This window comes from Xenopus laevis, chromosome 7S (genome assembly GCF_017654675.1).
Source record: "Xenopus laevis strain J_2021 chromosome 7S, Xenopus_laevis_v10.1, whole genome shotgun sequence".
Classification (NCBI taxonomy): Eukaryota; Metazoa; Chordata; class Amphibia; order Anura; family Pipidae; genus Xenopus; species Xenopus laevis.
Genome location: NC_054384.1, coordinates 10,394,075 through 10,408,591, shown reverse-complemented (window position 1 = coordinate 10,408,591; position 14,517 = coordinate 10,394,075). Strand labels below are relative to the sequence as shown.

The 14,517-nt window shown below is 41.2% G+C and overlaps 1 protein-coding gene across 2 annotated transcripts; it reads right to left on the bottom strand.

The window, feature by feature from the left end:
- On the bottom strand, positions 1 to 10,322 carry nsmce4a.S (NSE4 homolog A, SMC5-SMC6 complex component S homeolog). 2 transcript variants are annotated; one of them, XM_018227338.2, is made up of 11 exons: positions 9,989 to 10,318; positions 7,030 to 7,110; positions 6,626 to 6,756; positions 5,390 to 5,553; positions 5,177 to 5,276; positions 4,928 to 5,018; positions 3,629 to 3,723; positions 2,005 to 2,053; positions 924 to 1,015; positions 379 to 441; positions 1 to 112 (listed from the first exon to the last, which is right to left on the bottom strand). In XM_018227338.2, the coding sequence occupies exons 1-10, from the start codon at positions 10,134 to 10,136 to the stop codon at positions 382 to 384; spliced, it is 1,011 nt and encodes a 336-aa protein (XP_018082827.1). In that variant the 5' UTR covers positions 10,137 to 10,318; the 3' UTR covers positions 1 to 112; positions 379 to 381. The 2 variants fall into 2 exon arrangements, with proteins under 2 accessions (XP_018082827.1, XP_018082828.1); XM_018227339.2 differs by lacking the exon at positions 924 to 1,015 and having other exon boundaries at positions 9,989 to 10,322.
- Positions 10,323 to 14,517: the final 4,195 nt, after the last annotated feature.

The window sequence follows — 14,517 nt, the reverse complement described above, 5'->3', positions numbered from 1 at the left end:
GTGGCTTAAATTGTTTTTTCTAGGTATGTACAACAATTTACAGATATAAAACATTCAGCTCAAATGCCCAAGGTAAAAAAACAAAGGTAAAATATAAAATCTTCTTGCAAACCTAAAAAAAGAAGAAAAGGAAATGAATCAAAGGGTAAGTATATCATTGAAGGATAAATATATGGCGAAACATAGATAGCAAGTCACAAGAGAGAACTTTTGAGAAACAATTAGACTACAATCTGGCATTAAACATTCAGCCAGGGAGGCTGGGGGTTTGTTTACACAGAGGTTTCTCACGGCCATCTTATGCATTCATTGTGTTTGCTTAGGAGTGACACTATGATGAAAGATGCCAACCTGTACATTTATACATATTATACTCACATCTTAAGGTAAAACTGGTGGGGGGATCATCGGTTCAGTTATTTCAAATGTCTCTGCGATCTCCTGGAAATAAAAAGGGGGTTGAGAATAAAAACTTTGCAGGTTGTAATCAACTGTAACAGAAAGAGAGGGGTGAAATCATATTTTAAAAAATAAAATAAAAATAAAAGGGGGTTGTGGGAGCACTAGAAGGCTAAGTAAAAATGAGCCCAAACCAACGCCCATTTTTAAAGGTACAAGACCACCATTTGTTAAAGGGGTTGGGTGTGGGGTGCTGCAAAACACTCTCGGGAGATTAGTCGCCATTCCCTGAACAGCCTACCCGCCGGCTAGAATTTAAATCGCCGGTGGGATCGGATCGATTCGGCTTTCCGAAGTCGCCCGAAGTTTCCTTGTGAAGCAACTTTGGAAAACGAAGCGCTCCGAGAGCCATTCCGCCAGCGATTTAGATTCTAGCCGGCAGGCAGGCAGTTCAGAGAGATTCCCGAATCCCAAACCGAATCCTGGATTCGGTGCATCCCTAGTATTGAGAAATTATATTTTACCTTCCAGTCTTGGTGGCTAAGGTATACGACTCCCTGATACCTTGGCTGATTATGCTCGTCGATATTGCTTTTATTTTCCTGTGCAATTGGTTCTGTGAAGAACACACACACATGCAGGGAGTCAGGCCGAGTCAGACACATTATCTGTCACTCCTATTAACTTTTTATCTTAAAGTGATCAGGGAAAAACTTTTAGTCCTGGGGGGAGGCAGATATTTACTGCCACCTACAAATTGTCAGGACGCTAATATGATTGGACCAGGCAGAAAATCCAGTCATCTTTTGGATGCCTTCCAGTTTCCACATGTGATCCAATCATTGCCCTTATCATGATTAAACAAGGCTCACCATTTGGGTCCCGGAATTGGGCAAACAAATCTTTGGAGACATGGCTGAAGAAGCTAATAAATATTTATAATACACAAAAGCTATAAATATCCTGTAAATTATATCCTTATAAACGGTGAGTTCTGATGTCATCAGTTATAAATGGTGAGTAGTGATGTCATTGTTGTCACATGACTCACTAAAACTTGTGTATTATAATAAATAAAGTACCCCTTGCTGGAAAATAGGATATTAGACGTTACCTCGGAGTTCCATGACCTTTATAAAAGCACTCGGATTTCGGCCTCATGTTTTTATATGGTCATGGAACTCCTCGGTAACTTATAATATCCTTATATTTTACAATTGGGGGTACTTGATTCACTATATATACCCCTATTGTAAATTATAAGGATATCATAAGTTCATGACCATATAAAAAGCACAAGGCCGAAATCAGAGTGCATTTATACACGTCATGGAACTCCGAGGCGACTTCTAATATCCTCATATTTTCCAACTTTATTTCTTATAATACACAAGTTTTAGTGAGTCATGTGACAAAAATTACATTACTACTCACCGATTATAATTGACACCAGTCACCATTTCTAAGGATATAATTTACAAGATATTCATGACTTTTGTGTATTATATACGTATATGGTTTCTATATAACGGATGCAAGACAATTTATATAGTACTGTCCAAAAACCCTATAACATCCATTAACACAGTGTATAAACATACTTACCTATCACTGGCAGTTTGTCATGATCAAGCTTTATTCTAGCAAAGCCATCCTGGAAAAAGACAGATTGCATGTCATATAAAACTTATGAAAGCATTCCCTTGTCAGTCTGCTGTATCTCCTAACATTACTTGCTGGGAGATACTCATGGTGCAATGACATGCCCATGACTATTGGTACCTCCGGGTAGTGGCAAATAACCCAAAGTTGTACATCACTGCACACAATGGTAATAGCCTGAAAGCTCTAGTGGAAACATTAAAGGAACAGTAATGCCAAAAGTATTAAAGTGTTTTAAAAGAATGCCAATATAATGTAGTGTTGCCCTGTACTCTTAAACCTGGTGTGTCTGCTTCAGAAAAACTATTATAGTTTATGTAAACAAGCTGCTGTGTAGCCATGGGGGCAGCCATTCAAGCACAGGATACACAATAGATAACATATAAGTTCTGAAGAATCCCAGTGTATACTACAGAGCTTACATGTTATCTGTTGAGTATCCTGTTCCTTTTCTCCTTTTTCAGCTTTGAACAGCTGCCCCCATGGCTGCACAGCAGCCTGTTTATATAAACTATAGTAGTACTTATCTGTTATCTACTGTGTATCCTGTGCTTGAATGGCTGCCCCCATGACTACACAGCAGCTTGTTTATATAAACTATAGTAGTACTTATCTGTTATCTACTGTGTATCCTGTGCTTGAATGGCTGCCCCCATGGCTACACAGCAGCTTGTTTATATAAACTATAGTAGTACTTATCTGTTATCTACTGTGTATCCTGTGCTTGAATGGCTGCCCCCATGGCTACACAGCAGCTTGTTTATATAAACTATAGTAGTACTTATCTGTTATCTACTGTGTATCCTGTGCTTGAATAGCTGCCCCCATGGCCAACGAGCAGCTTGTTTATATAAACTATAGTAGTACTTATCTGTTATCTACTGTGTATCCTGTGCTTGAATGGCTGCCCCCATGGCTACACAGCAGCTTGTTTATATAAACTATAGTAGTACTTATCTGTTATCTACTGTGTATCCTGTGCTTGAATGGCTGCCCCCATGGCTACACAGCAGCTTGTTTATATAAACTATAGTAGTACTTATCTATTATCTACTGTGTATCCTGTGCTTGAATGGCTGCCCCCATGGCCAACGAGCAGCTTGTTTATATAAACTATAGTAGTACTTATCTGTTATCTACTGTGTATCCTGTGCTTGAATGGCTGCCCCCATGGCTACACAGCAGCTTGTTTATATAAACTATAGTAGTACTTATCTGTTATCTACTGTGTATCCTGTGCTTGAATGGCTGCCCCCATGGCTACACAGCAGCTTGTTTATATAAACTATAATAGAGTTTCTGAAGCAAATACATATGTTTTACCAGTACAGTGCAATCAGTATATTATATTTTCGGTTTTGAGAACACACCCGGAGGCCAAATTACATTCCTCCGAAGCAAAACTGGCACCTGCGTGTGCATTACAGATGCTCAAATCGCTCACCCTATGTGGCCAAATGAGAAAGTCCAAGGTGGCAGGCAAGAACTCCAACCATGTTGCCAAAGAACAAAGGCGAAAACAAAATAGATAAGAAAAACGAAATACAGGTATACAGCATATACTCACCCTTATAATAAAAGAGACGTGGAAGATGTTCTCTACTGTTCGTGCAAAGGAGTTTGGATCAATGACAAAGTCAAAAAAAGAAATGGGTGTTTCCGCTGCAGAGAAAATGGAGAAAACATCTGTACTTCCATAAATACACACACACATTATTTCATTTATAGACTTCCAGCCTCTACAGCTGAGAAGTAAACAAATTAAGAGCCCCACAATGTCTTGTTACCCATACAGGTGTGATATCTAGGGATGGGTGAATTTTAACCGTTTCGCTTGGCAAAAAATTTGCCACCGGCGAAATGTTGCCGACGCCCATAAAAGTCTATTGGCGTCAAAAATTTTTTCTTTTGACGCGCGTCTTTTTATTTTGACGCACAAAGCCATACAAGTCTATGGGCGTCATTTTTTCGGCAAAACAAGGCGCAAAAAATTCGCCCATCCCTAGTGATATCCATCCGGTGTGATGGTAGGTGCTCGCTAATGGGTCTCTAGCCTGCACCGGGAGAAGTATTTGTAGTTACACTGAAGAATTTAGCGGCACTCGATTAGTTGTAGTCAAAGTGAAAAATGTATTAAAGGGATACTGTCATGGGGAAAAAAAATTTTTTCAAAATGAATCAGCTAATACTGCTGCTCCAGCAGAATTCTGCACTGAAATCCATTTCTCAAAAGAGCAAACAGATTTTTTTATATTCAATTTTGAAATCTGACATTGGGCTAGACATTTTGTCAATTTCCCAGCTGCCCCCAGTCATGTGACTTGTGCCTGCACTTTAGGAGAGAAATGCTTTCTGGCAGGCTGCTGTTTTTCCTTCTCAATGTAACTGAATGCGTCTCAGTGAGACATGGGTTTTTACTATTGAGTGTTGTTCTTATATCTACCAGGCAGCTGTTATCTTGTGTTAGGGAGCTGTTATCTGGTTACCTTCCCATTGTTCTTTTGTTTGGCTGCTGGGGGGAAAAGGGAGGGGGTGATATCACTCCAACTTGCAGTACAGTAGTAAAGAGTGATTGAAGTTTATCATAGCACAAATCACATGACTTGGGGCAGCTGGGAAACTGACAATATGTCTAGCCCCATGTCAGATTTCAAAATTAAATATAAAAAAATCTGTTTGCTCTTTTGAGAAATGGATTTCAATGCAGAATTCTGATGGAGTAGCACTATTAACTGATTCATTTTTTTCCCATGACAGTATCTCTTTAATAAAAAAAATCCATCACATGGACCCTTTATGGGGAAAAACATCTCACAGCACTTGCTATCACTCCCCCTGCACGGATATAGAAAGGATTTTTACTTACGTTCTTCTATGAAGTACGTTTGTAAGAATCCCAAAATCCGTTCCACCTCTTTCTCTGTGGCTTCTTGGTGGGATTCTTCCATTTTCTTCAGCTATGCACCAAATATTAAATACATGAGCCAAAGGCTTAGGAGTACCTTACAGTCTATTGGCACTAGTAAGTAACTCTCTAGACTGCTGTGACTAAACTATTGAAGTTTCTGTTCAACATTTAAGAAGTCCATAGTAGTGTGTTAATTAGATCACATACCTGCGCTGGCATTACACCTTTCTCCTTCGTTTTATTGCACCTCTTCTGCCGTTCGATCCGTTGCCGAACAACTGGAGGTTCGGTGTTAAATGATCCCAACCTGAGTAACCACAACATGGGAGAGTGTGAAGCAGCACGACCAGTCGCACTGACGCATTTCACACTCAAGCTTCTCAGTGTAAATTAACACACAGAGGTCGTCCCACAACTCACAGAAAATGAAAGGTTGGTGTTCTTTTTAAGCATTTTTCTGCTTCCGACCCAAGTTTCTGCCAAGCATCAGCAGGCAGGTATCCCCCAGCATTACTCTCATCGTCGCTTTCATTCTCACAATTGTGTCCTGGTGATTCCATGCGATTTAAGCCCATGAACGAGAGCTGAGGACACACAAAGGGGTTAAAGGCGTAATTCACCTTTGAGTTACCTTTTAACATGATGTAGAGAGCGATATTCGGAGACATATTGAAATTGGTTTTCATTTTGCGATTCCTTGTGGCTACTTTAGCTTTTTATTCAGCAACTCTCCGGTTTGCAATCTGGTTTCTAGGGTCCAAATTACCCTAGCAACCATGCATTGATTTGAATAAGAGACTGGAATATGAATACAAGAGGGCCTAAATAGATGAGTAATGAAAAGTAGCAGTAACAATAAATGTGTAGCTTAACAGAGCATATGTGTTTAGATGGGGTCATTTGAAAGCTGGAAAGAGTTAGAAGAAAAAGGCAAATAAATAAAAAAAAAAACAATTAAGAATAAATAATGAAGAGTAGACCAATTGAAAGGTTGCTTAGAATTGGCCATTCTATAACATACTAAAAGTTAACTTAAAGGTGAACAACCCCTTTAAATTGAGCAGGATACTTCTTACATCTTTCCTTAATATACTGGCACACCATATTTTGGAGCTCTGTAGTCCTCTTAGGCTAATGGCACGAGAAGATTTCTCGGCTGGCATTTCATTTTCCAAAGTGAAAGCTCAGGTGACTTCAGAAAACGAAGCTTCACACAGGTCTGGACTGAGAATCAAAATAGGCCCTGGCATTTCGGGTACACAGAGGCCCTAACAGCCCCCACCAGTGACAATCTATGGCATCTTACACAGTCCCTCTGGCATTTGCCAGAACCCACAGATTGCCACACAATGAGAGGACGATGGGGACTAACTGATTTCCTCAGTACATGGATATATGTTGCAACTGGCAGGCCAGCATACATGCACAGGTAATGCACAGGCAATGCACAGACAATGCACAGACAATGCACAGACAATGCACAGACAATGCACAGACAATGCACAGACAATGCACACACTGTATATGTGTGTGTATGGCCTCATGCAGGGAGGCAGCAAGGTTTTCAGCAATTCTAATTTACCATGTTTACAGGTCGTATGATAATAATTTACTATTACCTATAAAGAAGTGTGTGGATCTGAACATGCAGCTTACCAGATCCTCTGCAAACGACGTTGGGTCAAACACAGTCATATCGGCATGAAGCTGACTGGCTTTCTCCTTCCCAAGGCAAGAAGCCAGAACCAGGAACTGGGCATCAAGTGCCGCTTCTCTGGCACGGGACACTAATTATGCAAAAAGACAACTGTTCATCTACTGGTGAAATTAGCATTTCTCTGGGTTGCTCCACCTATGGACCTCTAAAGATCCCCCACTAACAACCTGGTTTTAGGAATGAGAACATTAAAAACAGTAAAGCTAAGAATAGAAAAAAGTAAATAAAATAAATGTTTTTCCAAAGCAGGGAAAAAAGCAAGCTTCCCGTAGAAAGGTCTGTACATTACAGGGAAGATTTATTTATTTATTATTATTGATACGGGTCTCGTCCCATCACTTGCCTCCTGCAAAGATTTTATTGGCCTCCTCCAGGGCTTCAGTCAGTTTATCACTCCTGGAGCTCAGCATCTCCTCACGGTTCTCTGCAAAGCAATTAAGAGTGGTAATAAAAAAAAAAAAAAAAAAAGACTGATCCTTCAAAGTATTTCACCCACCAGCACCCGCTGATGCCATGATATCTCTGCCACTGTATAAGCAATATGGGGACTTAGACATCTTGCATTACTGGAGTGAAACGTATTGTTGTCAGTGCTGTAAGGTCACATGCTATCAATGGTTTGGGCAGGTACATAGGATATCTGAACTCTTGATATGGTGTGCACCCCACTAGTTATCACAACAGAAGGATTTAAGAGTATATTTGTGTGTTCAGGATGGTGTTATTAGTGATTAGTGATGTGCGGGTCGGCCCGATACCCACGGGTCAGGCAGGTTTGGGCCTCGCACCTTCTTTTGCGGGTGGGCCTGGGTTGAGTGTTTCTTCCTGCTCACCCCGCCCACCACCTTGCACTGGCAGCTTCTGACTTCCTTTTTATATAGACATGCGCCTGATTGCCCCACCCCTTTTGTGACGTCATCGGCGAGGGTTTATAAATGGAAGCCGGAAGTCGGGCTCAGGTGAAGGGAGAGCGGGAACGGGTTGGGTTTTACCAGACCCGCACATCACTAGTAGTGATGGCTTTGTGCACATTGTGCTTTACTCATTTTTATTTAATCATTTGTGTAATGACTGCATTTATAGGTCCACACGTATATTTACAGAACAAGTAGATCAGTGATCCCCAAAGTGGCTCGTGAGCAACATGTTGATCCCCAACCCCTTGGATGCTGAGCTCAGTCGCCTCAAAGCAGGTGCTTATTTTTTTTAATTCCAGGCTTGGAGGCAAATTTTGGTTGTTCAAAAACAGGTGTAGCGTCAAAAAGAGACTCCTATAGGTTCAGTTTGGGATTCGGCTGAACCGGGGTTTGTTACAGTGAGAGCTGTGAAGATGTGGAATTGTCTCCCTGAATCAGGGGTACAGGCTGATACATTAGATAGGTATAAGAAGGGGTTGGATGGTGTTTAGCAAGTGAGGGAATACAGGGATATGGGAGATAGCTCATAGTACAAGTTGACTTAGGGACTGGTCCCATTGCATTTTGGAGTCAGGAAGGAATTTTTTCCCCTCTGAGGCAAATTGGAGAGGCTTCAAATGAGTTTTTTGCCTTCCTCTGGATCAACTGGCAGTTAGGCAGATTAAAAAAAAAAAGTTTGAACTTGATGGTCGTGTGTCTTTTTTCAACCTTACTTACTATGTTACTATGAATCCTAATTTGGATATGCAAATTAGGGGTGTGGAGGGAAATTGCATGACTTTATGGCACAAAACAAGGAAGTAAAAAAGGTTTTACCTTTCCCACCCCGAATGTGCATATACAAATTAAGGTTCGGTATTCGGCCGAATCTTTCACAAAGGATTCAGGGGTTCGGCCGAATCCGAAATAATGGATTCGGTGCATCCCTAATTGACAGTAGCCAAGCCCACTGCAGGAAAGGAATTATACCTTGAAATACATGTCAGAAATTGTGTCAGCATAAAAAGTATATGACAAATTCTCCATTAATTATACAAAAAAGTGTCTGTGGCTATTAAGTTGCGGCAGAAAGCCAAGAACACTACATTCCTCTCTTGAGAAGAAGAAGCTCTAACCCACACATTACTGCATCACCCTAGTCCTCTTACAGTTGTTGGAACTGAAAGAAGGACAGGTGGATGCAGATGCCCATGTCTTGGCTATGTCTGAATTATTTGCCCTCTTCTTCTGACTCTTTCCAGCTTTCAAATGGGGTCCAAGACCCCATCTGAAAAACAAATGTTATTTCTCATCTTTCTATTCAGACCCTCTCCTATTCCAGTCTCCAGTAACGTAACTAGAGGGGGGTGGGCCCTGGTGCGTGACGCGCAGCCGGGTCCCCGCCCCCTCCGTACGCGTATTTCGGCCCGCATTTCAGTGGAGCGGGCTGCTGGGGGGCCCTGAGGGGGTGCAGGCCCTGGCCCACTCGCACCCCCTGCTCCCCCGGTAGTTCCGCCACTGCCAGTCTCTTATTCAAATAAGTGCAAGGTTTCAAGGGAAATGCGGACCCTAGCAACCAGATTGCTGAAATTGTATGCTGGAGAGTTGCTGAATAAATAACTCAAAAACCACAAAAAATAATTGCAAATTGTCTCAGACTATCCCTCTCTAAATCATACTAACAGGTAATTTAAGGGTGAGCAGCGCCTTTATAGGAGAAGTAAACCCTAAAAATGAATGTGGCTCAAAATGCATTATTTCATATAGTGAACTTATTGCACGAGGCTAAAGTTTGAGCTTGTCAATAGCAGCAATGATCCAGGACTTCAAACTTGTCACAGGGGGTCACCATCTTGGAAAGTGTCTGTGACACTCACATGCTCAGTGGGCTCTGATTGGCTGTTGAGAAGCTAAGCTTAGGGCTCGTCACTAATTATCCAGCAGAAAATGAGCTTCCCTGGCTGTAATATAAGCTGATGCTACAGGTTTGCTTATTATTAAATTCTGATGCTAATTGCACTGGTTTCTGTGCTGCCATGTAGTAATTATGTGTATTAATTACTAATCAGCCTTATATTGTGACATTTCTATTCTATGTGTACTGTATATTGTGAGTGGGTCACTAAGCTCAGTAAGTGACAGCAGCACAGAGCATGTGCAGTGAATCAGCAGAAAAGAAGATGGGGAGCTACTGGGGCATCTTTGGAGACACAGATCTTTACTGCTACCGGGGCTCTAGTTATGATACTTCTTATAAAGCAGTGAGTGTGAAGAGGGGAAGCCCAAGCAGCAGTAGAAACATAATGATAGAAGCTGCCTTCCCAAGCAGCAGGAGGGCCCATGTATAATCTCACTGACAGAGCTGAGCTGCCATCGCTCTCTGTCTGCCCACCCGGTGAGACTCACGCTGTACGTTCCGTATAAGGTCCCGGTACTGCTGTCGTATTTGCCTGCGGCTGAGATCGTCCTCGTCGGTGGACTCATAATCGCCTCCATTCATGTTCCCATCGGAATCCTCCGTCTCGGAGGTAGCGGCCGATCTCCGGCTGGACATGGTGCCAAACACCGGCTCTGCTCCTCCTAAAGAAGCTTTAAATGTTTTTGCCGCTTACAGACAGACCAAACAAGCGCCACCAAATGAACTCGGCTGCTACGGAACAGCGGACGGGACATTTGCGTTGCAAGCCTCGATCTGGTCAGACTCAGCATCTCAGAGATCTGCATAGGGTATGGGCCGGACATACTATGTTACCTATTGTTTTTTATTAAGGAATAATTGAATAATACATGACAAAATTAAATCACTTAAAGGGATACTGTCATGGGAAAACATGTTTTTTTCAAAACACATCAGTTAATAGTGCTACTCCAGCAGAATTCTGCACTGAAATCCATTTCTCAAAAGAGCAAACAGATTTTCTTATATTCAATTTTGAAATCTGACATGGGGCTAGACATATTGTCAGTTTCCCATCTTACCCAGTCATGTGACTTGTGCTCTGATAAACTTCAGTCACTCTTTACTGCTGTACTGCAATTTATAGTGATATCACCCCCTCCCTTTCCCCCCCAGCAGCCAAACAACAGAACAATGGGACGATAACCAGACAGCAGCTCACTGACAGAAGATAACAGCTGCCTGGCAAATCTAAGAACAGCACTCAATAGTAAAAACCAAGTCCCGCTGAGACTGATTCAGTTACATTAAGTAGGAGAAATAACAGCCTGCCAGAAAATAGTTCCATCCTGAAGTGCAGGCACAAGTCACATGACTGGGGGCAGCTGGGAAACTGACAAAATGTCTAGCCCCATGTCAGATTTCAAAATTGGATATAAAAGAATCTGTTTGCTCTTTTGAGAAATGGATTTCAGTGCAGAATTCTGCTGGAGCAGCACTATTAACTGATGTGTTTTGGAAAAAAAAATTTTCCCATGACAGTATCCCTTTCAGTTTCCCTTCAGCACTTCCTGGTTCTAATAAGTCTTGTGGTGGAAGCCCTGGGACCTTCTGCTTCCAAGTAGAGTTGCCACCTTTTCTGGAAAAAAATACCTGGTGTTCCTATATATTTATCTTTTTTCCCTATTAATAACATTGAGATCAACCATCGTTTTTACCGGACAGGCCTGTAAAATACTGGTTAGGTGGCAACCCTACTCCCAAGTGATGCTGTCCTAAAGGTGGCCAAGGACATTAGGATTTTTAAAAGATCTTTTCATATCGTAAGACCAAGCTTCTCCTGAAACGATCGTTTAAAGGAAAACTGTACCCCCAAAATGAATACAAGCAACAGATAGTTTATATCAAATTAAATGGAATTAAAGAATCTTATCAAACTGATAGATATATATATATATATTTAAGTAAATATTGCCCTTTTACATCTCTTGCCTTGAACCCCCATTTAGTGATGGTCTGTGTGCTGCCTCAGAGATCACCTGACCAGAAATACTGCAGCTCTAACTGTAACAGGAAGAAGTGTGGAAGCAAAAGACACAACTCTGTCTGTTAATTGGTTCATGTGACCTAACATGTACGGTTTGTTTGTGTGCACCGTAAATCATAAGATCTCAGTTTTCTATTTATGATTACCCAATGGCACATACTACTAGAAAAGTATATTATTATGAAAATAGTTTATTTACATGAAGCAGGGTTTTACACATGAGCTGTTTTGTGTAATATCTTTTTATAGAGACCTATTGTTTGAGAGTTCAAGTTTTCCTTTAAATGTATGATTTGTACATCAACTAAAAAGACCATTTCAAGTGACATCGTCTAGTTGAAGCCAGGAAAACTGTGGGTAGCCGCCTGCTTGCCCCTGCAAACAATTGGACAACGGATACATTTCACTGTCACCAATGAAAATTTTCTAAACCAGCCGATAAATGGTCGGATAAAAATATCAGACGAAAACTCGTTATATTCGCAATCTTTTTGTGCCCACTAACTTCACGATGATTTGACAAACCTACAATTCCAAAGAGAAAAATCTTAACATCAATGGCCACCTTTAGCCTGAAACAGAAAAAGCGGCTCATCTTATATATACAGAGAATACCAACCAAGCAGCCTCTTATTTGAATTAATTTTCCAGAACTGTATCATTTTCTGGTGTCAGCGCAGGAGATAAAAGAGAAACTGCGGACATTTAATAAGAAACTTAGAACTGCAGGCTGAGCTATTAAAATCGGAACTATCCGCAGAAAGTTGGGAGGTATGAAGAGCTTTAAATCAGTGTTCAAATACCGGCCAGATGGCAACCCTAATTCTGACCCACACCCAAACCTAGCCCACAATGGTTGCCCAAAATTCAATCCAAACTCTCCCAATTGGTGATAAACCCACAGTTTCTCAACCGGCACATCACTACCAGAGACCCCCTAACAAACTACTTTCGTAGGCTGATTTCTAAACCTAAAAGGAGGGGACTTTATATATATATATATATATATATATATATATATATATATATATATATATATATATATATATATATATATATATCCTATGTAATAAAGTTGAAGTGTCTCTGCGTCCAGTCCCTGTGTCCGTGGGATTGCGCTACTGCGCATGTGCCCCACGGACCGTCGAGCCCATTAATTTAACGGGCTTAATGTCTAGTATATATATATATATATATATATATATATATATATATATATATATATATATATATATATATATATATATATATATATATAATCGTGTAATTTTTATTTTGGTCAGTAGATGGCAGACACGGATGAGAAGCAGCTAGGCTAGAAAGGCAAGAAAGTATGGGCAGTTCTGGCCCTGATTTGGCGTTTTGTGGGGGATAGTGTCCCTGGGGGTCCCACTGAATATTCCCAGGCAGCTCAGGTTCACCAAAGAATTCTATGAGAGCAAAATCTATCTGAAATCAACTGCTCTGTAAATCTACACATTGTTTTTATTGCTACATTTTATTACTCGTCTTTCTATTCAGACCCTCTCCTATTAATTTTCCAGTCTCTAGGGGTAATTTGGCCCTAGCAACCAGATTGATAAAATTGCAAACGGGAGAGCTGCTGAATAAAAAGTTAAGTAACTCAAATACTACAAATAATAGAAAATAAAAACCAACAGCAAATTGTCTCCGAATTTTACTTTCTACATCATACTAAAGGTTAACTCAAAGGTGAACAACCCATTTAAATGCAACCCTACAAGGCATAGCTGTTTAATAAAATGTGGCCCTCCAAGGGATATATATGGCCCCCAGGCTGCTCCACTGAACTACACTGTGTGACATAATTATCATTTTATTGTATTCTGGCCCCCAAGCATGAAGTATATTTATATATATATATAAGTAATTAGTACAACATGCTGCTCACCAACCCACTGGATGTTGCTCCCAGTGGCCTCAAATTAGGTGCTTATTTTTCAATTCCTGGCTTGAAGGTTGCATGTAATCCAGGTGTACTGCCATATAGAGTCTCCAGTTGCCACTCCACAAAGGCGTTACCAAATAGCCAATCACAGCACTTGTTTTGCAGCCCCAAGGGCTATTTTCATGCTTGTGTTGCTCTCCAACTCTTTTTACATTTCAATGTGGCTCACGGGTAAAAAAAGGTCAAGGAACCCTTCTCTAGGAGGTCACAGAATTGATATGGACACACTGTTATACCAATCATACTGTTATCCCACTGTTACTATAGACACCATCTCTCCCTACTATACCTGCTATCCCACAGTCACACTCCCTTCCCAGAGACTATTATCCACTGTTACTATAGGCACCATCTCTCCCTACTATACCTGCTATCCCACAGTCACACTCCCTTCCCAGAGACTATTATCCACTGTTACTATAGGCACCATCTCTCCCTACTATACCTGCTATCCCACAGTCACACTCCCTTCCCAGAGACTATTATCCACTGTTACTATAGGCACCATCTCTCCCTACTATACCTGCTATCCCACAATCACACTCCCTTCCCAGAGACTATTATCCACTGTTACTATAGACACCATCTCTCCCTACTATACCTGCTATACCACAGTCACAGTCCTTTCCCAGAGACTATTATCCCACTGGTACTATAGGCACCATCTCTCCCTACTATACCTGCTATCCCACAGTCACAGTCCTTTCCCAGAGACTATTATCCCACTGGTACTATAGACACCATCTCTCCCTACTATACCTGCTATCCCACAGTCACACTCCCTTCCCAGAGACTATTATCCACTGTTACTATAGGCACCATCTCTCCCTACTATACCTGCTATCCCACAATCACACTCCCTTCCCAGAGACTATTATCCCACTGTTACTATAGACACCATCTCTCCCTACTATACCTGCTATCCCACAGTCACAGTCCTTTCCCAGAGACTATTATCCCACTGGTACTATAGACACCATCTCTCCCTACTATACCTGCTATCCCACAGTCACACTCCCTTC

Bases quoted from the DNA above. Each gene is read 5' to 3' on its own strand.
- nsmce4a.S (XM_018227338.2), bottom strand. From the start codon at position 10,136: ATGTCCAGCCGGAGATCGGCCGCTACCTCCGAGACGGAGGATTCCGAT. The intron at 6,757-7,029 runs GCAAGTGATGGG...TTGCATAATTAG, and splicing joins CAATAAAATCTTTGCAGGAG to TGTCCCGTGCCAGAGAAGCG. The intron at 1,016-2,004 runs GTAAGTATGTTT...TGTTCTTCACAG, and splicing joins TGACAAACTGCCAGTGATAG to AACCAATTGCACAGGAAAAT.